Here is a 26721-nt window from a genome sequence, read left to right as displayed (position 1 = left end):
AATCATATGATCAGAGCGCCGGAGAGTATTTAAAGGGTCACATCTGTTACCATTGCTATGTTGTATATGAAATATCCCCTGACGAAATAACATGTAAAAAGTGCATACTGCTATCATTTAGCAAACCTATTGGTTTTACAAAAGGGGAGAAATGCAGAAGATCCTATGAATAGTCCACAATATAATTAATACGTGACTGCAGTCCATGCAGTTTTATGAAATAATCTGCCTTAAAAGATTTCCTAATGCAACAATAATTTGTACAACTCTAAATCTTTCTCACAATCAAAAGAAAATTCACGAACACCTTTTAATCATACTTCTATACAACAGGTTGGAAAAATGCATCTAGGGATTATAATAAAGAAAAGGATGATTTGTTTAATTGAAATAAAAAAGCCCTAATGATTTAATTTAATGTGATTGCTCTCTTGTTGTTTAAATAATTCCTATAACTCGAACATGCGTATTATCAAGCCAGCACTTGAATCCTGCGTTCTTTCAGTTACATGTAAAAATCTGGGAGACCGTGAATCTTGAATACTCAGAATGTACAGTACAGAATGTAATTTAAGATTATCACAGAAATGCAAGGTATATTTTATATAGCAGACTTTTTTTTTTGTTTGTTTGTTTGTTTTGTTTTTAAATGAAGCCATGCATGTGAAGGCAGATAAGTACAAAAATAGGGAAGATTTTTCTACAGAGTATAATTTATTTTTTTTTAAAAAAGCTGTTAAGCAGCAAGCTTAAATGTTCATTGATAAAAAAAAAAATAAATGAAAAAAAAAATAAATAAAAAACAGTGAAGAGAAGAAATCAGACCAACCTTCACAACGTACGTCACTCCAGGTCCCAGGATCTTCTCATTCGAGTGCAACCATCCTCGGGAAGGCTTATTGACAAAGCTGCTACTTTGATTCCAATCTTCACCTACCAGATTCATTTCTTCCGACCGTGTCTTTTTCCCTGTGCTCATCTTGCTCACGTCCTGCTGAGACCACGGAGGGGTAGAGGCAAGGTTACATGTGTTGTCTGATACTCCTGCTGCTGAATTAAGAGCAGAAGAGCTACCCTGTAACTTGGAACTTGCAAGCTCCCTGACTGCAGAGGAAAGGTTTTTTATTCCCAGCAGGTTGCCCGAGCTGGAGAGTTTCAAGTGGGACACTTTGTGAATAAATGTACAAAGAGTGGTGGATCCATCTTCTTGTGCTTTTTGAAGGACTTCAGTTGCAGCCGTACATGGAGTTGGTGTAGCTGTGGTGGTGGCTACTGTAGAGACTTTACTGTTCATAGACAGGTTGTGGAAGAGGTCATCGACCGGTGTCACAGATTCATTCTTGAAGCGGTTATACTTGGTACGTTGAAGCATGCCCTTCTGTCAAGTTATCTTCATATGCTCTGGCAAATCTCGATGCCAACCTAAGAAAGACCTTTGTGTTAGCATTGCCAGAGATTCATAATTGTAGTGATGAACCCAAATCTAATAAAAAAAATATATATAAAAAAAAAAAGCATAAAGATAAAATAAAAACAACAGTGTGACAAACGATAAAAATAAATAAATAAAAAATTCTTAGGATCACATGAAGAGCTGGATTGAATTTTCTAGCTGAAAAATAAAAATGAGTCTAATTTTGTTTGGCCGTTGTTTAGAATGGATGCTGTAGCAGGTACTTAACTATGGCATTCCACTTCTGGTCACAGCTGCCAACTCGCTCACAGCAAAAGCATGACTCACACAAATGAGGAGACCCTTTTCAACAAAAGGCTCAGTGAACACGGCAAATCACTTCCTGTAGCACAAAAAACATCCACCCCCTTACAGCACACTAGAACCAATCAATTCTCAAATTTCTTTTCCCCAACTTTACAAATGGATCATTTTCTCCACTCATTTAAATTTGTACCCTATTCTCAAATATATTGCACTCCTCTAAGATCCAAATTAGTTGACTTGTAAAATAAATCTGTAATTTTTCCTCATCTAAAGACTTTTTACAAAGACATGACAATGTGATCACTCAGTGATCTAACAAATCACTGATCAAATCTAACAAAAAATATATTTATTCGTATGGAAGACATGCAATCCTGATTCTGCTGAATCAATAGAACACAAACAACAACAAAAAAAATACTTGTAAAAATGAAATGCCTCTGCAAGTAGATAAAATAGTTGATGGCAAATGGTAGTGGACTATCTGAATTTAATTATGAAGATACAGGTGGTTCTAAACTATAAAAAATCTATCATTTTTTTTTTAAATTACTATTTTTATTTTTTTCCGGTGTGAACTTTAACTTAAAAACAATTACAAAAACAACAAAATGTTTGCACAAAATGTTGTCAAATTGATCAAGAAAGCCGTGCACTAAATACTGGGGAGCAAATAAAAACCCAAACATGTATTCTTTCTAACTGAATTAATTTCTGTGCCTTCCACAATATAAAAACTGCAGAAAAATAATGAAATCATCCTATGGGAAATAAATACAAGTATTCCCTATGGTGCATTTAATATAATGCAGATTAAAAGCAAAACACGTCACACAATTCAGTCACTAGTTTTTGGCATCGGCTCTTCCACTGATTTTAACACACCACAAAACATGACAGCTAATGTATCTATGAAAAGAGTTCATCTGTTAGAACAGACTCCCTGCAGAACATTTCATTAAGATAATGCTATGTTAGTCATGCAATACGGCTTCAGTACATAAAGTACAAAAAACACTAAATACACTTTAAAATAATGGTATTTAATTAGTAACATTTCTGAATCATGATAACAGACAGAACGTTAATTTTTTTTTTTCCTTCCCAGACTGGTGAATAATGGAAATGCCCTATTTAATGTAAGACGGACTGAATAGCCTTTCACATGCATACAGCAAACCTACTGCAGTTTCCAACACAGCATTCATTTTTCCCCTTCTGTCTGCTAGCATAGCAACAGCAAATACTCACATCATAGACTGTTGCGGGTGTTATCTAACAGAAAAAGCCCTATTATTTCCAATTGTCTCTCTCCATAAAATACAAATAAAAAAAAAAATACAAAATGTGAATGAAACTCTATTTATGTGAATGAAAAGGCTGGCTAGCATAGCAATAATTCTGTGAATGAAGCAGGGCCATGCAGCCTCTGCCTGGCAATCCCTTGGGTGCTAACCATTTCATCCAATGAGAGGCATCTTGGATGACTCATTCAACAAAGGCTTGCTAAATAGTGGAAGAGTCCATTTTGATCACAGGCAACATCCTTCATACGACAAAACCTAACCTAATTAAACAGTTCACAAACAAATGCATCTTCTTATCATGAAAAGAATTCAGATGTTTAAAAAAAGAGAAGGAAAAAGCAGACAGCTGGAGATGTGCAGGAAATATTCTTTTACTGGAACATAGATTTAAATAGTTCTGCTTCATTCATGAATGTGTTTATCTATCTAAAATAGATTTTACAGGACAATAATGTAGCAAGTGATACTCTGTATGCTCTTCTCTTGATTGCTGATTGTTCAGACTCACAGACTGTGTATATCCATTTATTCACACACACAAACACACATATATTTTCAATAGTTAATTTCTACTGGGAGAAGGCAAATCTAAAATACTGTAAATCTAAATTTGTGCATATGGGGTACTGTTCTCCGAGAACCAATATATTACCAAATAGATGGTTTATCCCACTCATAGCTGTATAATTACTAAGGATATGATTGTAGAAAGAAGTGGAGAAAAGATGCATGGTATTTCTCTTAAATTAATGTATACCCCAAGAAATATATTATACGATTGTACAGTGCTTTGGAATATATTGGAGCTTTATGAATACCAGTGATAATAATTATATACATCATTTTTTATATATTTCTTTTAACAGAGCATACTTATTTTTGGAGTTTAGTTTATATGATTTTTTGGGGGGGGGGGAATTATTTGTAATAGCAATAGGTAGCGATTAGAATTTTGTTGGTGTGATGCAAGGAGATATAATTCTGGTTGTTGAAAAACTTAGGCAGTGAGCCTAATAAGAGAACCCATTTCTAAGGGTTATTTAACAATAATGTGTTATTTTTAAGAGGAAGCTGGGACATAGCTGGTGATGCAGAAAAGGATTCATAGTTGAGTGTAGCTGGGACAGTTTACCCGCTGCTGCTTCTTCAACATATGCAAGTACCAGGCTCAGTTATGTACAGCTGCATCACATGCGCCTAATTGGGATTGTATCATACGTGTAGGGAAGGGCATGCTAATGTAAAGATGGAGTCCCAATAAATTATTGTTTTTGGGCAATAAGTCTTTGGCTCTCACCCTCCAGTTTTTCCTTTTTATTTAAATAAAAAATCCCAAACTCTCACCCCACCCCAGTTTTCAACATTGGCAATGGCTTTGTGAAATCAAAGGTGTTTCTATTGAATATTATAAGAGGCACACACAATATACAATAACATATTTATCAACCCAAGGGCTAAATAAAAACACCTTCATAATGATGATGATTGAACATACAAAATGTTGTGCAATGTAGTTGATTAACAATGCCAGGGATTGTTTAGAACTGGATTACATTGTTCAGGTTAAAATATTCAATGCACTCATATAGAGGAGTTAATTTTGTTTCTCATTTGGAGACTGTTCCCTAAATTCTGTAATTCTTCACAAATCTTGGTCTAGTGAACAAAGAGGCCCAGTATTTTTTGGATTCATTATATACTTTAACAGCATGCCACCATTCAAAACATTGAAAGAAGAGTAGTAACACGAGTGGGGGCATTGCTCTCTGGGTAAGAGGTGGTGAGGGGGGGTTGACAGAGCTCCTGCCAGAGCACTGCGTGGTGGGGGTGCCATACAGCAGGTGCCTGTTCTGCCACTGTCATGGATCTGCATGCAGAGAAGGCACTGAGGAGGTTGATGGGATATGTTTGAACTCATTTCTCAAACATGCCCTGTTCTGATACTGGATGTGATATCATCCCAGACCCAGAAACAGTACAGAGCAGAAGGAAGGTGAGCAATCAGTACAGATAATGATCCCAGCAGCAAACCACTGGACCAATAGAATGGGGTTCCATTCCCACTCTCCTTTTCAGGGTAAGAAAAGGGAGAATGTAACTCACTGTGAATCACCCCACAAAAAAAAAAAATGAACCAACATTAAAAAAAGTATGTGTGAGTATATGAATGTGTGTGTGTATATATATTTGACTCTTTGGTTGTATATGAGTCTCTATGTGTGTATGAGTTGGTGTTTATATATGAGTTCATTTGTGTGTTTGTATATGAACCTTTGTGCATGTATATCAATTATGTGTGTCTATGTATGTGTCCATGTGTGTATGTGAATGTCTATATAATTAATGTATATATGATTGCGAGTATGTGCATTTAATTTCCCCATAACAAAGGGAGGTTGGGGTCGTATTGAGACACACACAAAAAAATCTACAGTTGGGGTTTGTGTTATATATATATATATATATATATATACACACACACACACATACACATACACATACACACACACCTAACTCAGAACCTAATCTTGAATGATAGAATTTTTTTTACGACCTGTAGCATGAAGAGAGGAAATTGGTGAAAATTATTTCTTGATATAAATACCATAAACCATTTTAAGCCAACATATTGTTAGCGGTTTCAGCAGTGAAATGGTGTATAATGCAAACGCATTAGTACAAATGGCAACATTTCAGACTACCTGACATTCCAAGAGAACAATTCATCCAGCTGCAAACAGTGCGATATGGTGTGAGAATCCTCCCTTAGCAACAAGGGTAACCATGGAAACGCACACGGCCATAAGAATATGTTGGAATTTTTCAATGAAATCATTTGGATTTTATAGGAATAAAGAAAACAAATAATAGTCAATTATGTATTGATGACTGTCGATGTATTCAAAAGTAAAATGTCACTACGAAGATCATGCTTTGCCATATAGGTATTAAGATTGTTTTCAAGTGTCTCTAAAAGTAGAGGATTTTCCTTTATAAGCCTCTTTTAAAGAAACATAAATATAGGTTAGGGTCGACACTGGTGTGCGCTGAAACATCTGCAAAATGCACAGTCAGTGCAAACAAGGTTCAATGCATCCTGACCATGTCAGTTAACTATGCAAGTCATATACTCTAAATGCTTGTGTTCAGCAATAAAAAAAAAGTCTTTTTAAAAACAACCCAAAATACATGTTGCTATGGGTAGTTTTACTGCAGCAGGTAATTTTGCAGACTCCCATTGTTTAATAGGTTTGTCTGCAGCATAATAGATCTGAGTGAATATGGAGTTTCCCTGAATACAATATTAAAATCCAACAAATTGACAGATAGGCATGGTATGCTAGCTTTAACCCTTTTTATGGTAGAGTTGTGAGTGACATATTGCATTGTAAACAATGCGCACACCTATTAAACTAAAAGATTTTAATGTTAATGAACAAAATACCTGATTAACAGCCATACTCGGTCATCACACTAGTTCATGTTATTCCACAAGAGCACTCAATTGGTGATTATATCCGTTACTCTATGCTAGTAGCCCAAAACCTTTAGGAGACCCCATAGATTGCATTCACCTCATGTTAAAGTAAATAAGTTAAATATTAAAGTGACTACTGTTGTAAGGCCATTATGGCATAAGCCCTAAATAAATGAAGTATCATTCACCAGTGTTGTATTCTTGGAATAGCATGCACCCAGTACGTTACTCATTAGCACCAAAAATGGATAGAGGACAAGTGAATTACAATTACATTACTCCAGCAAATATTTCAATTATATGTTTATGTACCCAGAATGAATGCATACGTTTCATTTAGATGTTTGTATGGTTCTTCTTAAGGAACCTTCAGTGATGTCTACATCACAGTTGTTAATGCTATTACGAAAGGATGTCAACAGGTGCTAAAAATCATAAAGATGTTAACTAGATGATGCACACTGATCAGCCACAACATTAAACCACTTGTTTGATATCGTGTAAGCTCCCCTCGTGCTGCAAAAAATGCTCTGATGCGTTGAGGCATGGATTCCACAAGACCTCTGAGTGTGTCCTGAGGTATCTGGTACCAAGACATTAGCAGCAGATCCTTTAAGCCTTCAAGTTGTGAGGTAGGGCCTCCGTGGATCATATCTGTTGTCCCAGCACATTCCCCAAGATGTTCAATTGGACTGAGATCAAAGGAATTTGGAGGCCACAGCAACACCTTGAACTCTTTGTCATGTTCCTCAAACCATTCCTGAACAAATTTTGCATTATGACAGTGTGCATTATACTGCTAAAAGAGGCCTCTGCTATCTGACCATGTTGTGATTGGTACTAACCTTTATAAAAAATGTGGCACGGATAATAAATTTAAAAAAAGTTGAGATGAGGAGAGGGAGGGGGGTGATTGTGAGAGGGAGGGGGGTGATGAGGAGAGGGGGGTGATGAGGAGAGGGGGGTGATTGTGAGAGGGGGGGTAATTGTGAGAGGGAGGGGGTGATGAGGAGAGGGGGGTGATTGTGAGAGGGAGGGGGATGATGAGGAGAGGGGGTGATTGTGAGAGGGAGGGGGTGATGAGGAGAGGGGGGTGATTGTAAGAGGGAGGGGGTGATGAGGAGAGGGGGGGTGATTGTGAGAGGGAGGGGGGTGATGCGGAGAGGGGTAGGTGATTGTGAGAGGGGGGTGATTGTGAGAGGGAGGGGGTGATAAGGAGGGGGTGATTGTGAGAGGGAGGGGGGTGATGAGGAGAGGGGGGTGATTGTGAGATGGGGTGATTGTGAGAGGGGGGTGATTGTGAGAGGGAGGGGGTGATGAGGAGGGGGGGTGATTGTGAGAGGGAGGGGGGTGATGAGGAGAAGGGGTGATTGTAAGAGGGAGGGGGTGATGAGGAGAGGGGGGGTGATTGTGAGAGGGAGGGGGGTGATGAGGAGAGGGGGGTGACTAAAAAAATTACCTTAAATCCCTGGTGGTCCGGTGGGGTCCCTGGTGGTCCGGTGGCCCTCATTTCCGGTATTCTATCTAGATTATGCCAATTGCAGTTTTTATTGGTTGAGAAATAGGCCATCTCAAGAGAACACTATAGTGTTACGAACACAAACATGCATTCCTAATGCTATAGTGTTCTACTCACTATTTAGATTATTGGAAACCAACTAGTGAGGGTTAAAAACAGATTTGCTTAGCTTATATACTACAGCATGCTGGCTTCGGTGCTGAAGTCTCTTGCTGGCTGAGATCTCCAATCCTGATGATCTCAGCCAATCCAATCCTTGCCCCATAGAGGAAAGTGCACATGATTCGATCATCTTCTCATAGATATGCATTAAGTGTCAACAAATAGAGGTGCCTTTTCTTAGAAGTAGCAGCTTTTACAATGCTCAGCCTGTAAGAACAGTACATATGCCCCAGAACCACTACATTCAAGTGCAGTGGTTCTGGTACCTATAGAGTCCCTTAGCATAGTATTACTGATCATGTGTATAGTCATAATTAGGGATTATTCTAGCCTCTGTGAGGGAATAATCTAAGACAGGAGGCAAATATTTGCTTTACCGTCTTTACTGAAAACCTCCAGCAGCAAAGAAATAGTTAACATAACTTTTCAGAACAACCAATCAGAAAAAAATAACAGCAGTATGAAACCCACAGGCAGACCCTCCCACTTCCTCTTTCTTTAATGAGGTTGAGCAGGAGAGGATGAACACCAAACGAATCCAACTGTAGCAGGTACACTGTCACGACTACTAATGTGATTCAACACGCAAAACTGTGTAACATCTACATAGAATAGAAAAATAGACAGGACGTAAATCGGTCTTTAGAACGGCTGGATTAATACGTTGAAAGACAGAGAATGGTCAAGGGAAAGCCGATGTCAAGGAAGCCAGAAATACACAAGATCAAATAAGAAAGTCAAGCCAGGGAAACCAGAGATCAGAATAGTGAGGAATAGCCAAAGTCATAATACTGGGAATATCAATAACAAGGACAAAAAAATACACTCTCGGGAACCAGGTACAGAAACCACGACAGGGCAATAAGCTAGGGAAATTCAGGGGTTTAAATACCCCTCCTTGGGCTGTGATTGGTCAGAGCTTGGCCTCTGACTCTCAAAACGTGCGCGTGCATCGAGCATCATGGTTGCGTGACCTGTGAAGACAGAACTACAAATGGCCGCCACCTTGTAGTCGGTGTAATTTTGGCTCCCGCGTGTGGAGGGGATGAATGCCCCAGCGGGTTGGCTCCCGGCTTGTTGCTGAACTGGTAAGTCCTCCAACTTGTCAGCAGGTGCGACCACGTGCAGCCGCGAGCTGGGGGCGGTGACAGTACCCCCCACTCGAACACCGCCCACCGGGCGGGAAGGAGCAGGCTTGTCAGGAAACAGGTTGTGGAACGACCGGACAAGACAAGGAGCGTGGACTCTTTCAGCAGCAATACAAGAATGTTCCTCAGGTCCACATCCTTTCCAATCCACCAAATAAGACAAAACACTTCTAGACACCATGAAATCTAGTATGGAACGGACCTCGTATTCTCCTTGCCTCCAACAACCAGAGGGGGAGGAGGTATGAACTGTTTAGTGTACCGATTGCAAGAAAGCGGTTTCAATAAAGACACATGGAATGTGTTTGATATCCGCAAATGTGCAGGAAAGGCGAGAGAGTACGACACAGGATTAATGCACCGAAGGACTTGGAAAGGACCTATAAAGCGAGGAGCCAGTTTCATGGAAGGTACTTTCAATTTGATATGACGCGTGGAAAGCCAGACCCTGTCCCCAACTTAATAGACAGGATTGGAACCACGCTGCTTGTCTGCCTGAACTTTAGTGCGTCTGGAGGCCGAGTGTAACGCTTCATGTACCGAAGCCCAAGTGCCATGAATAGAGGCCAAACGGACGTCTAAAGCAGGAATGTCCGTTTCTGGAAAATCAGAAGGTAATACAGTGGGGTGATAACCATTATTTATGAAAAAAGGACCGAGAGTAGAGGACTCGTGGGTTGCATTGTTTCTAGCAAATTCAGTTCTGACCAGTTAGTCTGATTGGCATCAATAAAGCAACGTAAATAAGGCTCTAAGGCTTGATTGTCTTTCTCCGCCACCCCATTCGTCTAAGGGTGGTACGAAGAAGAAAAAGAAAGTTCTATACCCAACGGTTTGCAGAAAGCACGCCAACATCTGGAAATAAATTGGGTACCTCTGTCAGAGACTATGTTTTTCGGTAACCCATGTAGCTTAAAGATACTGTCTAGACAGATCATCGGCCTTATTATTCTTAGTGCCTGGTCTGTAAATGAAAATAAATTAAATTGTGAAAGGAAAAGTGACCATCTAGCCTGTCTGGAAGACAATCTCTTAGCGTTACCAATGTAAGCCAGATTCTTATGATCCATGATAATCAAAAGTGGCTCTTTGGAACCTTCTAAGAGATGCCTCTCCAGTCTTTAAGAGCTAGAATAATGGCAACTAATTCCCTGTTTCCGATGTCACAGTTTCTCTCAGCAGGAGATATCTTTTTGGAGAAAAAAACACAGGGATGCAGAGGCTGTTCAGGGTTTTCTCGTTGAGACAGGATGCCTCCTACACCTGTCTCGGACGCATCAACCTCTAAAATAAAAGGTTTGACGGAATCTGGATGTGCTGAAATGGGTGCTGAGACAAATAAAGATTTAAGTTTTTCAAATGCCTCTATTGCTTCCTTTGGCCATAAATTACAGTTAGCTCCTTTTCCATTAAGGTTGGTGATAGGAGCAATTTCATATGAGAAGCCTTGGGTAATGGCCACTGTAATACTAAGTTCAGTTTGCATGGCTCCATCTTAAAACCAGAAGGGGATATAACATTTCCGAGGAACTGTACTTCAGTTTGATCAAACTGGCACTTTTCTAATTTACAGTATTGGCCGTTTTTCAGCAGGGTTTTAAGCACAGTTTTCACATGTTCGTGATGGGTATGAAGGTCTGGAGAATAGATGAGAATGTCATCCAGGTTCACTAGCACGAATGTGTGGAGGTATTCTCTTAGAACATCATTGATCAGGTCTTGAAATACCGCTGGAGCTTGGCACAAACCAAACGGCATAACCAGATACTCATAATGTCCCATTCTGGCATTGAACACTGTCTTCCACTTATGCCCATCCTTAATTCTGACTAAATTATATGCGCTCCTAAGGTCGAGTTTGGTGAACACTCTGGCACCTTTGAGCCTGTCAGAAAAGAGTGGCATTGGGTAAGCGTTCTTGATAGTTATTTTATTGAGACCTCTGTAATCAATGCAGGGGCGTAGGTCTCCCTCTTTTTTAGAGACGAAGAAAAACCCAGCCCCAGCAGGAGAGGAGGATCTTTCCTCAAAAAGAGGTGCCCTTTCCTCAAAAAGGTGGCCGCCGGGGCTACAATAAAAAGGCCACAGCGGTCACGATCGATCGATCGCTGCCTACCTCGCAGCAGTTGCGGTGGTCAGCGGCTGAAGCCCGCGGGATACAGCTGGGGAGTGTGGGAACGGTGAGGGAAATGGCAGTACCCTGGAGGGTGCCGCGGGAGCGCATAGTGCATTGGCTGGCCAGGAGGGGGAACGAGGTCGGCCCAGACAGTCCCAGCAGGATCATACACCCACAAGCAGCCCAGCACACAGCATAGATAAAACCTTTAACAATGAAAGAAACCAAATATAACAATTAAGTATAATAAGTAAATAAATAAACAGCCCAGAGCAGACACACTCTCTGAGTTGGGAAGTGCTCATCTGGAGGCAGCAGCAAAGAAAAGGAAGTGAGAGGGTATGTCTAAGGGTTTTATACTGCTGTTATTTTGTTCTGATTGGTTGTTCTGAAAAGTTATGTTAACTATTTCTTTGCTGCTGGAGGTTTTCAGTAAAGAAGGTAAAGCAAATATGAAGCCTCCTGTCTTGCCATAAAATTATGAGACTATGTTCATGAATCACATTAACATAAGCATAATCAAGCTTGATATCAAACACCATGTGTGATGATTAAACAAATGTACAAAATGTAATGATGGAAACATAATCTGTAATTAATGCCAAATGCTTAAAGGAACACTCCATGCACCATGAACACGACATGCACCATAAACACTGTAGCTTATTGTAGCGTTTATGATGCAAGTAGGTTGTAGCTGCAATAAACCTGTTTTTTGTCAAAGCAACACAAAAATATTTGTCATCCTAGGTGCTCCCGCACTGCTCAGGACAACATAGCGAAGACATTTTCCTTCCAAATTATTAATCCAAAATATGCACTAGTACAGGGGTAGGCAACCCTCTGCACTCCAGATGCTGTGGACCACATCGCCCACGATGCTCTTACAGCCATAATGCTGGCAAAGGAATCATGGAAGGTGTAGTCCAAAACATCTGCAGTGCCGAAGGTTGCCTATCCCTGCACTAGTATATACTATCTGGATGCACTAAAACATTGGTAACAATCTTGGTGTCATAAAATTAATGTAGCATTAGGAATTGGCTGACTGAGATAACACTTTTGTTGGAAAATAAATATTGAATGAATTTTAAGTAAACAGAAAATGTCATATTTTAGACATGCTGTAATGATTATAAAGTAAGAATTGTTACTCGTATAGTGTATGTATGTATCTAGAGTACATAAACTGGCGATTACATGCAATCCAATTTACCCGTGAGACAATCATTTGGAAGCAAACAAAGGCAGCACATGTGAGTTTGATATACTGCTTATGGGCTACAGAATGAAAAGGATTAATGATTCAAAATATGTTCAAAAAGCCTTTAATTTACTTGTACTCCATATCTAAACATATATATATATATATATATATATATATATATATATATATATACATATAAATATTTTTTGTTGTTGTTTTATTTTTATGTATATCTATACTTTTTTATTTTGTATTTCACACACACACAAAATGTGAGCTGGTTGAATCTGTTGGACCTGTGAATAAGATACATGCTAATGAATTCTGGTGGCTTGAGGGTTAAACAGCTGAGTCGTGACAGCTTGTAGCAGTCAAATTCTCTCCAAGGATAAATAATTAAAGCTTCAGGAAGAATAAGCACACAGGAAGCTGCAGAGATTGGATGTACGTAGGTGTTAAGGGCATTCATTTTTATCCAATCGCTGAATAAAGAGTGCAATATTTATGCAATCTTGTTCATTCACTGATACGTGACCTGCACTTCAATGGCAGTCTGCAGCATTCAGTTCTGCATTTCAGTCAAGACAGCTATTCACACAGTAACTGTATCAGTACAATATTGGAAATTCCAGAAGAAAGCACAGATCTCCAAGTGGAAGAGCAGATTAAATTAAAAACTAAAAGGACCAAAAAGGAATAGAAAATCTTAGGTGTGTCTATATGTACTTTAACATACATATATACACATATAGCTTCTTATCATTACATATTTAATTATATGTATAGGGCATTGTATGTGCAGTGATACCCGCTTTTATGTTGCAGAAATGTTATTTTTGTATGATTCTAAAAGATTTAAGTATTATTAAGCATTATACAGATTAACATTAATCAATACAAAAATGTATCAATAAAAAAATGTTTAAAAAAACAAAACTACTCTATTATACAAAATTAGAGAAATTTTTGGATACTAATCTTATAATTACACATTAATGCAGTGACGAGGATAATTATTACAAAATAAACACACCCCGTGGCTCTTAACAGAACCAAAAAGTAGTGGGATTTCTTGAACCTCCAAGGAGATAATTATCTACTGATAGATAATCACTGGAATTACCTGATTGCATTACACCATTATTGTAAGGCAAAATGCAATGTTCTGCCAATTTTACCTTTGAACTGTAAGATTCACCTATCTGTTTTGCTTAACTAAATTGAAATTATCATTTAAATGAGGGTTTGTAATCTCATTTTTTCTTTAACCCTGTTTAAAATACTATTTAAAACGCAATAGACTCAAAGTGGTAAATAGGCAAAACACTTACCAAATATGAAATAAGAGTTAAAGCTAAAAAAAAAAAACATTACGTATCCTAAATATGCTACACACACTTAGTAGCTCCTTGAAAACTCCACCTTAACCACAAAGATAGTCTCCCATTCAGATTTCTCATTCTGGTTTATGGGTTCTTAAAGGGACACTCCGATTAAAATATATATATATATATATATATATTATTATTTTTTATCACAGTTTAGTACATCTACCCCCTTGAAAACATACATGAATTTAATTATACATTTTTTCATTGGGGTATATCTAAAAAAAAAAAGCTTGCATAAGCTGCAAATCGCTTGTCTGCATCCTTTGTTAGCCCTCTCCTTGTAACCCTGGCCAGACTGTCTGGGGGTGTAACAGGGTTAAGGAGTAGGCACAAAGTTCTGCGCCTGTTCTCTAACCCCAAAATAAGGCAGATAAAGTATAATAAATTTCTGAAGTGGACATTGCAGGACTAAAAACATATTAATATTTGATAACAGCATTTGTATAAATGTACAGATGTGCATATTTCTTCTCTACTTGTAATGTATTCTGATTAAATCTATTGTACACTCTAGTGTAGCGAGTGTATGCAGCTGTGTAAATGCATGCAGGGTTAAAGATAATGTTAGAAGTGAGTAGGATTAATAAGGGTTTAAAGTTAGAGAGGGGTTAAAGGAACACAAAGTTGTATTGGTAACACTCTAGTGACACTCCTCTTTTCTCTCCCTTATCGTCCCTTCAGCCCCCCAGACAACTAATAAATAAACGGTTTTAAAAAACAAGCCCTTTAAACACCTGCTCTAGCGCCAAAGTCCCCCGGTGCTTTGTTAGGCTCACCCTCCTTAGATGTCAGTCAATGGGGGAACCTAATGTGTATGTGCAGCAAGTGCCGTGCACGCATAAGGCCTTCCCCATAGCAAAGCATTGACTCGATGCTATCCTATGGGGGTTTTCAACATGCTGGAGGTCCTCATGTGAAAAGCGTCATTTCACAGATTAAACTCTGTGAAACTGCAGGAAGTGTCTCTAGTGGCTCGTTAGTAGACAACCACTAAAGGCAGTCTTTAAAACTGCAATATTTTGGGGGCGGGGCCGGACCGCCATGCTGACCGGTCGCATGCAGGAGAGGCTCCGGAGAAACCGGGCCTCTTAAGCTACATACTGCGGAATTTCGTACACAAAACGAGCCTACAAGACGCCCATGGCTGTGGGAGCGGCGGCAGACCCCGAGATCGGGAGTTCGGGTCACCTGAAGGGGGCACAGAGCTTCGAGGGCTGCGGCCTACCAGGGAGGGGAGCGTGGTGGACGGCCGCTGCTGCGTCCCCCTCCCCTGCTGCCACAGACAGACAGCAGGAGTTGCTTGCCGGCCCTGTTTCCCCCCCCTTTGGACCGGGGGGGTCATCCCGGTCCCCACTGGGGAGTGCCTGAGACGGGCGGGGACTGAAGCGCATGAAACCCTCGAACTGTCTCCCAAAATGGCGGCGGCTGACAGCTCAACAGTAACGGCTCCTGCACCACGGAGCCCCTGTGAACGGCGCTAACATCATCCGCCCAGCCGGAGGGCTTCAAGCAAAAGACAACCGCAGAATAAACGCTGCGGTCTGGGTAAGCGAGAGACCCCCAACCCGCAATGGTTGTACCTAGGTGGGGCAGAGTGCAGAGGGCGCGAAATGCCACTGTGCCGCAGCATGTACCAGCCATACAGACCTACATAACTACAAGCGCTACACCCCCAGAACCATCAAGCATGACAAGGGGAGACATACTACACACAGTCGAACACCTGTGAAGCTGAACAGCCATGTATACGGATCAGTGTCCCGGGAAATGAGTCATACATGCCAGCATAGAATCCCTCACAACGCCACAGGACACTGACTAAAAGAATCCAACACCCGAGAGACTCACACACAGCGCCAGCAGCTCAGCAGAGCAGGCACCGGGAAAGCACTGATGAATCCACAAGCAGAGGCCTAGACTCCACTTCCAAGCACTGGAGGGGGCTACTGAGCGACGGAACAGTGCGGACTCTTGGGGCACCGAGCTGTACTACCCCACTGACTCTCTCTGCCTAATCCCTTCTGCAGACATCTAAGCAGGGATGGGTGATCTCCACAGAACTCTCGTTACACGTATGGTTCTAATGTTTTAGCTAATTGCATGTACTCCTACTCGATGCCTGATATAAATATGTGTCCAAATACCCATTGGCTTGCCCCTAGACAGCATGCACCTGGCGGGGACTCTTAATCATAAAGTAACCTGCTCATATACTTTTCACACGCTACCACTCTCTGCTGACCACATCTTACAACAGGATGTTTTTCATGTTTAGTATATGACCAGACCTAGTAGCGTAATCCTAACCTATCAAAGCTGACGCTCAATCTCTATATATGTATAAGCAACCTATAGGTCATAGATTATCGTCATAGCAATATAACTATAAGCGGATGTGTGATTAGCTGGCCATATCTAAAAAGGCAAACTAAGCTTGTTATGCTCTAAGCCCTTGCAAACTGGCATATTTTTCTTTCTGTAAAATGCTGATGTCAAACGTAACGTTTATCATTTAATTTACTTTATCACCTTAAGCGCAGCTAGCTATAGCTCAAAGCATGTTATAACTTACAAGCGATGCCTAATAGTCTGATACCTTCATGTAAATTGTAATCTCAATCTACGTTTAAGCCTGTTTACTATGTAATATCAAACAAAAAAAAAAGTGTGCTTTGTATATGTACTACCCACTGTAACAAATGTTTAGCGATCAACGTATGGAATGCCGTTGGGGTACCATATGTAAGCCTGTAACCATTATAAGCACTGCAAAAATAAAGAATTAAAAAAAAAAAAAAAAAACTGCAATATTTTACATTGTAGGGTTAAGGGAACAGCGACATTGCACCCAGACCATTTAAATGAGATGAAGATGTCTGAATGCCTATACTGTCTGTTTAATTACAGAGCAGATCCTAAGTGGAGCAGACCGCCCAGGTGCACTATAGATAGGCGGGGTGTGCAGCGCTAGGGTCTGCCCCTCATGCAGGTCCCACCCTCTCTCATTAGGTCCGACCTTAAGAGGGGGCGAGACTTGTCTGAGTGGTGGAGGCTACTGCTGCACACCCCGCATATCTACAGAGCACATGGGAGTTTTGCACCCACACAGGGTCGGCTTTGATTACACAGAGCAAGGGTGGGGAACGCTCGGCCCCCAGGCCGTATAAAGCCTGCAAAATCATTTGAACCGGCCCATTGAGAGCCGGCACTGCTGTCTGCTTTTTTCGGGCCTGTGGGGAGATCAAAGATCTACCTCACTGGTCTCTGGGCAGTTTGTTAAGGGAGGGAGCTAGGACCTAGGAGCCTGCAGGATAGGAGGAAAACCTGGGAGGCTGTGATCCTCCTGCGAGGAGCGCTGTGCTCGCGGAAAGAAAATAGTGAAGTCAGCCTGCAGCTGGAGGAGCTGCAGGCTAAGGTGCACATGAAACCACTGGACCCCCAGGGATTGCGTGATATATCCTCTCCTTCCAGGAGGACGGCATAAATTTTTTTCCTCTTTTTAAGTAAAAAAAATTATAGATTTTCTCCCTGATCCCCCCACCACAATATAGACCCCTGACACACACTACACCACCTCACACACACAAATAACCACTCACACAAACACACTGCACTCCCCACACACACACAGAACCCCTTACACAAACACACTGCACCCCCTCAAACACAAACACACTACACCCCCTCACACACACACACTGCACCCCCTCACACACACACGGCACCCCTCATGCAAACACACAACACCCCTCACGCAAATACACATACTGCACCCCTCACACAGACATAACCCCTCACACAAACACATAACCCCTCACACAAACACAAACAGCATCCCTCACACACAGCGCACCCCTCAAACAAACACAATGCAACCCCTCACACACACTGCACCCCTTCACACACAGAACCCCTCACACACAAACACACTACACCCCCTCATACACTGCACCCCCTCAAACACACACAGCACCCCTCATGCAAACACACAACACCCCTCACACAAATACAGAGCACCCCTCATGCAAACACATATACTGCACCCCTCACACACACATAACCTCTCACACAAACACATACCCCTCACACAAACTCACACAACATCCCTCACACACACACAGCACCCCTTAGACACACAGAACCCCTCACACCAACACACTGCACCCCACACACACAGAACCCCTCACACAAACACACTGCACCCCACACACACAGAATCCCTCACACACACACACTGCACCCCCTCACACACACACTGCACCCCTCACACGTACACTGGACCCCTCTCACAACACAGCATTCCTCACACACACAGCATCCCTCACACAAACACACTACACCCCTCACACACACAGCACCCCACACACACAGATCCCCTCACACAAACACACTGCACCCCCTCACACACACACAAAACACTGCACCTCACACACACACACACACTGCACCCTTCACACACACACACTCTGCATCCTTCACACACTACACCCCCTCACACACACACACTACACCACTCACACACACAGAGCTCCTCACACACACAGCACCCCTCTCACACACACTGCACATACTTTGCACCCTTCACTCACAGACTCTGCACCCTTCATACACACACACTGCACACCCAGGGACGTATTTGCCAAGGCATTTGCCTTGGGCGGCACTTTCCACGGGGCAGCAAAAAAAGCCGCTCCAAATGCCCAGGCAAATACCTTGATAGCCTGGCGACGGCTAACCAACATTTCAGGCGGGAGGGCGGCACTGGCGAGGGAGCACTGATTAGTGAACTCTCTGGTCAGCTCCCTCGTGCGCCGCAGAGTGATGCTGGAATATGACATCATATTCCGGCTCCCGGCATCGCTCTGCGGCGCGCGAGGGAGCTGGAATATGATGTCATATTCCGGCATCACTCTGCGGCGCGCGATCAGTGCGCAATCAGTGCTCCCTCGCCAGCGCCGCCCGCCTGGATTTTTAGTTAGCTGCATGGTTAATGTTAATGTTTGGGAGATGGGGGGAGAGGAGAGGAGAGGGGAGGGGAGGGTGAAGGGAAGGGAAGGGGGCTGTCAGTGTGTGTATGTCAGTATGTCTGAGTGATTGTGTGTGTCTGGCTGTCAGTGTGTGTATGTCTGAGTGATTGTGTGTGTCTAGCTGTTTGTGTGTGTATGTCTGTCAGTGTTTATGTGAGTGATTGTGTGTGTGTGTCTGTCAGTGTGTATCTGAGTGATTGTGTGTGTGTGTGTATGTCTGTCAGTGTGTCTGTCACTGTGTGGCTGTCTGTCAGTGAGTGAGAGTGTGTGTGTGTGACTGTCAGTGAATATGTTTTTGTTTCTGAGTGATTGTGTCTGTGAGGGCGCCTGTGTGTCTGAGTGATTGTGTGTGTGTGTCTGTGAGTGAGTGTCTGTTAGTGAATGTGTGTGTGTCTGAGTGATTGTGTGTGCCTGTCAGTGTGTGTGTTTGTATGTCAGTGATTGTGTGTATGTCAGTGAGTCAGTGATTGTTTGTGTCAAATCAGTGTGTGTATGTCAGTGTATCTGAAAGTGTGTCTGTCAAAGTGTGTGTTAGTCGGAAGAGGTGTGACATTGACAGGAAGGGGTGGGGCAAATTTAAATTAGAAGGTGCCCGAGTTCCGTCATGCCTAGGGCAGCACAGATACTAAATACATCACTGTGCACGCCACACACACTGTAGCCCTCACACACACACATACTGCACCCCTCTCTCAAACACACACACACTACAAGTAGCAAGTACTGCTCCCTAGGGCACAAAAGAACTGTCACCAGCACACACAACATGAGTACCTCATTAGACACACAAACTCAGTACTAAATGGTGTCAGGGCACTAAGACCATGTAGAAAGCACTTCAGCATGGTCATCCCTGAATAGGGTCAGTAAAGGAGGCTGTCAGCCAGCCTGACATGTGTTGACATTCATGCCTAGCTGACACACTGTCACTTTGGGCAGACCTCTAACTTTAAGGGTTGCTCTGACCCCTTTCTCAATCAAGCCTGCCCATCTGGTTGGCTTTTCACTATCTCCTTTCTGGCTCACCCACACCTGTCCTGGTTCACCATTGGGGGGGACAAGGATGGGAATTATGAAACAGGGTACCACACACTTCTAACTATAGCATTTGAAAGCTACTGACAGCATGTGTTGCTATCAACCAGTCAGACCCATAAGGAGAAAACCTTCCCGCACTCTCTATGCAATCTGTAATTCTCATTTGAATGTTGGCATTCAAGTCCTGAACTGTATGTATTAGGACATCACACACAAAAAATCTGGCTCCAGTTCTTTCATAGGTGAAGGATGTGAAAATTGGCTATATACATTTTGCACACCAGTTTCCAGTAAACTTTTAATAATGTACATAAAGAAAAACACACACAATTTTCACAGTACCAAAGGTACACTAGTGCTGCAAAAATGCCATTATCAAGTAGATCTTACCAAAATATAAACCAACAGAACTAGAACAGGCTTCTTCTTCAGTGTGGGCCAAAAGCTCAAGTCAGTTTGCATTCTTCAGAGGAACTAAAAACAATATAATGAAATAAGCAAAGTAATAGTAAATACAATCAAATGTAGAATAAGTGACTGTTTAGTAGTGGTGTCATTTAAAATATTAATGTTTTCAATAGGGTGCTTATATACTCAAGTTAGACATCCATTCAACCAATTTTTAAAATCATAGTCGGTGATTGTCCCCAACTTCTTGGTTGAATTTGTATTATTATTATTATTTTATTATTTATATAGCGCCAACAAATTCCGTAGCGCTGTACAATGGGTGGACTAACAGACACATAATTGAGATCAGACCACAGGACGTACAGGAACAGAGGGGGTTGAGGGCCCTGCTCAATGAGCTTACATGCTAGAGGGAGTGGGGTAAAGTGACACAAACGGGTTAAAGTAGGGGAATTAAATAGTTTGTTAGAGAAGGGTTTATTGAGTGCTTGGTAGGTCATTTTTGACAGTTGCAGGAAAGGAGTCATGGGGTGGGGGATGAGAAGCCTGCTGACAGTTTAATTGATACGCTTTAACGAAGAAGTGAGTTTTCAAAGATTTTTTGAAGGAGTGGAGGCTGGGTGAAAGTCTGATTGAGGAGGGAAGGGAGTTCCACAGAATAGGTGCAGCCCTAGAGAAGTCTTGAAGGCGAGCGTCAGAGGTGGGGATCCGGGCAGAGGATAGGCGTAGGTCTTGGGATGAGCGCAGGGGTCTTGACGGGACATACTTGTGTATGAGGGAGGATAGGTATGTTGGAGCAGCATTATGTAGGGATTTGTAAGCAAGTGCCAGAATTTTGAATTGGGCCCTATATCTAACTGGAAGCCAATGCATGGACTGACAGAGCGTGGAGGCGTGGGAGGTGCGACCGGACAGGAAAATAAGCCTCGCAGCCGCGTTCATTACAGATTGCAGCGGTGCAAGCTGGGAACATGTAAGACCGGTCAGAAGGGGATTGCAGTAGTCGAAGCGAGAGAGAACAACAGCATGAACCAATATCTTAGCCGCGTCCGGCATTAGATATGGGCGGATGCGCGCTATGTTCTTGAGTTGGAAGCGACAGGATTTGACTATCGATTGGACATGGGGAGTAAAAGAGAGGTCAGAATCGAAAAGAACCCCTAGGCAGCGAGCCTGCGAGGTAGAGGTGATAGTAGCGCCGTTGACTTGGATGGAGACAACAGGAGTAGCAGCACTTGAGGGAGGAAAAACTAGAAGTTCTGTTTTGGACAGGTTGAGTTTAAGGAAGTGAGCAGCCATCCAGTTGGAATTAGCAGAGAGGCAGTCAGAAACACGAGTCAAGGTGGGCGGAGAGAGATCAGGGGAGGACAGGTAGATTTGCGTGTCATCTGCATATAAATGAAATGAATTCATGAAAATGAATATTGGAAACCAAAGGAGCTGATGAGTTTACCAAGGGAGGCAGTATAGATAGAGAACAATAGGGGGCCGAGGACAGATCCTTGGGGGATGCCGACAGAGAGGGGTTGGTGAGAAGAGGCAGAACCAGAGAAAGAAACACTGAAAGAGCGCTGGGAGAGGTAGGAGGAGCACCAGGAGAGAGCAGTATCCCGTAGACCAAAGTTACGAAGAATGTGAAGAAGCTGTTGATGATCAACAGTGTCAAATGCGGCAGAAAGATCAAGGAGGATTAGGATAGAGTATTGGCTGTGAGATTTAGCAGCAATTAAGTCGTTGGATACTTTGGTCACAGCAGTTTCGACAGAGTGACCAGCGCGGAATCCAGACTGAAGGGGGTCAAGCAGAGAGTTGGATTTGAGAAAGTCTGTCAATCTGGCGTACACAACTCTCTCGAGGATCTTGGAGGCAAATGGGAGTAGCGAGATAGGGCGGTAGTTGGATGGGGAGTTGGGATCAAGGTTGGGCTTTTTCAGAATCGGGGTTACGGTTGCATGTTTGAAGGGTGAGGGAAATGTGCCAGAGGAAAGGGAGAGATTGAAAATGCTAGCGAGAGGAAGAGCAAGAGAGGGAGACAAAGTGCGGATGAGATGCGAGGGAATAGGATCGAGAGAGCAGGTGGTGGGGCGGGAGGACAGGAGCAGTGCAGAAACCTCTTGTGCTGTAGCAGGTGCAAATGTGCATAGGATGGCAGGGGGAGTAGGGTTGGGTGATATAATGATAGGGGAAGGAGAGAGATTAGAGATCTCTTTCTTGATTGTAGAGATCTTCTCAGTGAAATGAGATGCAAAGTTTGTGGCGGACAAGGTGGTGGAAGGAGGGGTAGTCACAGGGTGAGGAAGAGCATCAAAAGTGTGAAACAGGTGTTTGGGTTGATGGGACAGTGTGCTTATGAGGGTTTTGAAGTAGTTTACTTTTGCAGAGGAAAGAGCCATGCTGTAGGAGCGCAGCATAAATTTATAGTGGACAAAGTCAGATGCAGAGTGAGACTTTCTCCAGCAGCGTTCAGCAGTTCTGGAACATTTTTGGAGGTAACGGGTCAGCTTAGTGTGCCAGGGTTGTAGTTGGGGGCGCTTGCTGCGTTTAACTGTAGGAGGTGCCATGATGTCAAGTTGAGAGGAGAGAGTGGAGTTGTAGAGTGAGGTTGCAGAGTTAGGGCAGTTGAGATTTGAGATGGGTAACAGGAGTGTTTGGAGTGTGGTGGAGAAGTGCTGGAGATCGAGGGAGTTGAGGTTTCTGCGAGGTTGGAGAGTTGATGGTGTTGAAATTTTGGTATGAGGTATGCAGATGTTAAATGTTAGCAGATGGTGGTCAGACAAAGGAAATGGATCAGTGGAGAGATCAGAGGTGGTACAGAGATTGGTGAAGATGAGGTCAAGAGTGTTTCCTGCAGTGTGAGTTGCGGAGGAGGAAATCTGTGTGAGTCCAAAGGAGGAGGTTACAGAGAGCAGACGGGAGGCATCAGGGCAGTTGAGCTTGTTGATAGGGATATTGAAGTCCCCAAGTATGAGAGAGGGAGTGCTAGAGGAAAGAAAATGGGGTAACCCGGAGGAAAAGTGTTCAATAAATAATTTAGGCTGACCGGGGGGGCGATAGATGATGGCAATTCTTAAAGGAGTGGGCTTAAAAAGGCGTACAGTGTGAACTTCAAAGGAAGTAAAGGATAGGGCAGGGGCAGGGAGGATAGGTTGAAAGGTGCATTGAGGGGAGAGAAGGATGCCTACACCACCTCCTTTACAGTCGAGTCTAGGAGTATGGGAGAACTGTAGACCACCGAAACATAAAGAAGCAGGAGTAGCGGTATCGGATGGGGACAGCCAGGTCTCAGTGAGTGCCAATATTGTGAGCGAGTTAGAGATGATGAGGTCATGTTGTCAGGATCGGGACAGGGATCCAACACGCAGAGTACAAAGAGTGGAAAGGTACGTATACCGGGCCTTAGAATGGCCGGACTAACGTACCGAGAGTAAAGAATAGTCAGAGGCAAGCCGAGGTCGAGGGAACGAGAAGACAGATAAGCGAGAGACAAGCCGGGTCAAGGGATAACAGAGAAACAGGGTAGTACAACGAGCCGAGTCAAAACCAATAGAGCAAACTAGAATACCAGAGCACTGAGTGACTAGACAAGCTAGAACCACGACAGGGCAATGAGCTGAAGTAAGGAGTAAGCTTAAATACCCTGGCTCTGGATGGAAATCACGCCTCTGACAAGTACCGATTGGATATCGGACACTTGAGTGACAGATTGCTCGTGCTAGCGTCATGACGTCACGTATTGAGCGTCCTGCTAGAAAAGGACGTGGATTCCTCGCGGCCGGTGTTTAAGTGACTGGATGAACCGCGAGGAACGGAGGAAACAGCTCGCCTGGACGGATACACCACCAAGTCTCTACCTCCCTTAGAGGTAGAGGCCTCAGGTACCCTGACACATGTATAGCTGTATATTTGATGTTAGTACAAATGGAGCGAGCGTTCCAGAGTGCACACTGAATTTTGGTAGAGATGGATAAACTGCAGGGTATTTGGAGGAGGTTTGCATGGTTTCTATTTATTTTGGTGTGAGCAGATGAGGTGTGGGGCCCTGGGTTGGGAGAGACGTCACCAGCTGCCAGAAGTAGGAGGAGAGATAGTGACAGGAGGTGTGAATGGGTTTTATATGGGCGGCGACTAGGGTGAAATTGGGTTAGAGCAGGAGAGAGAGAATAGAGAAATGAGTGCAGGGCTTGAGATGAGAGAAGGGGGGAGTGTAGCAAAGAGGGATTGATGTAAATGTGAGTGTGTTGAGGGAGGTGGGTGGAATGAGATATTTTGATTCTGAGGGAGATAAGAGAGAAGGAGAGGAGGAGAGTATAGAGCATTGCTCTGATGGGTAGGTAATTAGAGGAAAGGAGAATGAGCCGAAGTAAGAAGGAGGACTGAGTGTTAGGGGTTAAGAAGGTGGATTGTGCTCATTACTGGTAGTGTTTGCAGCTGCTATTTGGAGTTATCTAAAGTTGTGTGAGGGATTCTATCTATAAATGTAGTAAGAAACCTGGGGTGGGGTGGTGTTGGGGAGGGGAGGGGTGGGTGGGACCCTGAGCACTGTTCAGGTTTGTTAGAAGTGGTCTTTTAAAACTCTGACTGTGGGAGACAGGGATGATAGGGTCAAAACAGGACTGCAATAAAATCAATGGAATGGAGATGCACAGAAGAGGTGAGGATTGGTCAAGCAAGACATTCGGGTGGGTATCAATAAAATAAGGGGGGGGGAGAGCAAAAATAACAGAGAAAGTCTTTAGAGATAAGCAGAATGTTAAATAACATTTAAGTTAACAAACCAGTGATGAGCAGGGCAGGGAGCAACTAGCCTTAGCATGCAGGACAGGATAAACTGCAGAATATATGCATGTATGTGTGAGCAAACACACACATCTCTCTCTATATATATATATATATATACATCTATATATCTATATATATATATATATATATATATATATATATATATACATACAAATACACATATGTATATATACACACACACACACACATACATATATTAAAGAACAAGCACACCCAGTTAAGAATAAATGAGAAGGAAATGGTGGTTAGAGATACATAGTTTAAAAGTAAGCAAGTGGTTAAAATTCAATACAATTATAGTGTCCATTGAAACTATATGTCTGTATGTGTTTTCTCTAAATTAGGTTTCTCTCAGGTTACAGAAGAAATAAGACTTATCAGACCAGATTACCTTTTTCCAAAGCTAATCCTTTACACCCCAGCAGCACATTTAATGCAAACCGCTCCCATGCCACCTTTTCTTGTAGTAGATCCAGTTCACGTCATTTCAATTGTACTATATCTCAGTTGAACTCTTTGCATATTTGCTCTTAGGTATTCTATTGCAGCTGAAGGCCACATAATGCTCCTAATATTCAAATGAATACCATCAGGGACACGTGTTCTCTGTAGCCATTATACAGATATATCTCAGTGCCAATACAAACCATTGTCTGGAAATCTATTCACAAACAGGACTATACATAGGACATGAGGTCACCGATTTAGACTGGAAAAAAGGAGATTTAGTCTAAGGCAAAGGAAAGGTACAGTAAGAAAAATACAGATGTGAAATTCCCTGCTGGATGAAAACTTGCAACTGGGGGCTACGCAGGAGATCTGTCGGGTAATCCAGGGTCAGGACAGTGTCTCTGTGGGGCACCGCTAGGTTTTCCGATCCTTACTGTCAATATCTGATGCTGTGTTCCTCAGGAACTGGTGCGTGCCCATCAGAATGGAGAATGTTAGGTTGTTAGAAACTTTAATATAACAGTTTTCCACATTGATGCTGGAATTTTTTTCTGGAGAGGGCTATAAAGAACCACTTTGATAGCAATGTCCCAGATGACAGTAATTATATCCCTGGGTGCATCTGCAGGGACAGTACCAGAGAGTCAGTGGACCTGGTGGGTAAGTGATTCCACTTGGGATTCGGTATCATTTAGCTGTTCCTCACTTTCCCCCTTTCACGACTGAACATCCCCAATCTGCCATTGTAGTCCTTCTATCTCTGTCTGTACCCCAGTAAGGTAGTAGGGAGGAGTCAGGCAACTATAGGCCAGTAAGTCTTACTTCAGTAGTGGGGAAAGAAATGGAAACCATGTTAAAGGATAGGATTGTTGAACATCTAAAATCACATGGATTTTAAGATCAGAGACAACATGGGTTTACTTCCTGCCAAACTAATCTTTTTTTTT

The 26721-nt window shown here is 42.6% G+C and overlaps 1 protein-coding gene across 2 annotated transcripts in view; it reads right to left on the bottom strand.

Annotated features, from left to right (window-relative positions):
- SHC3 (SHC adaptor protein 3) overlaps positions 1 to 3060 on the bottom strand; it is a 126047-nt gene extending 122987 nt beyond the window's left edge. Inside the window, exons 1-2 of one of the 2 annotated variants that reach the window (XM_063454943.1) lie at positions 2972 to 3060; positions 830 to 1483 (exon numbers count right to left, since the gene is read on the bottom strand). In XM_063454943.1, coding sequence (XP_063311013.1) covers positions 830 to 1372 — 543 coding nt within the window. In that variant the 5' untranslated portion in view covers positions 1373 to 1483; positions 2972 to 3060. The remainder of the gene's footprint in view (positions 1 to 829; positions 1484 to 2971) is intronic. The other variant, XM_063454944.1, reaches the window with a different exon arrangement.
- Between the last annotated feature and the right edge of the window lie 23661 nt (positions 3061 to 26721).

This window comes from Pelobates fuscus, chromosome 5 (genome assembly GCF_036172605.1).
Source record: "Pelobates fuscus isolate aPelFus1 chromosome 5, aPelFus1.pri, whole genome shotgun sequence".
Lineage (NCBI taxonomy): Eukaryota > Metazoa > Chordata > Amphibia > Anura > Pelobatidae > Pelobates > Pelobates fuscus.
This window is presented reverse-complemented; position numbering and strand designations above follow the sequence as displayed.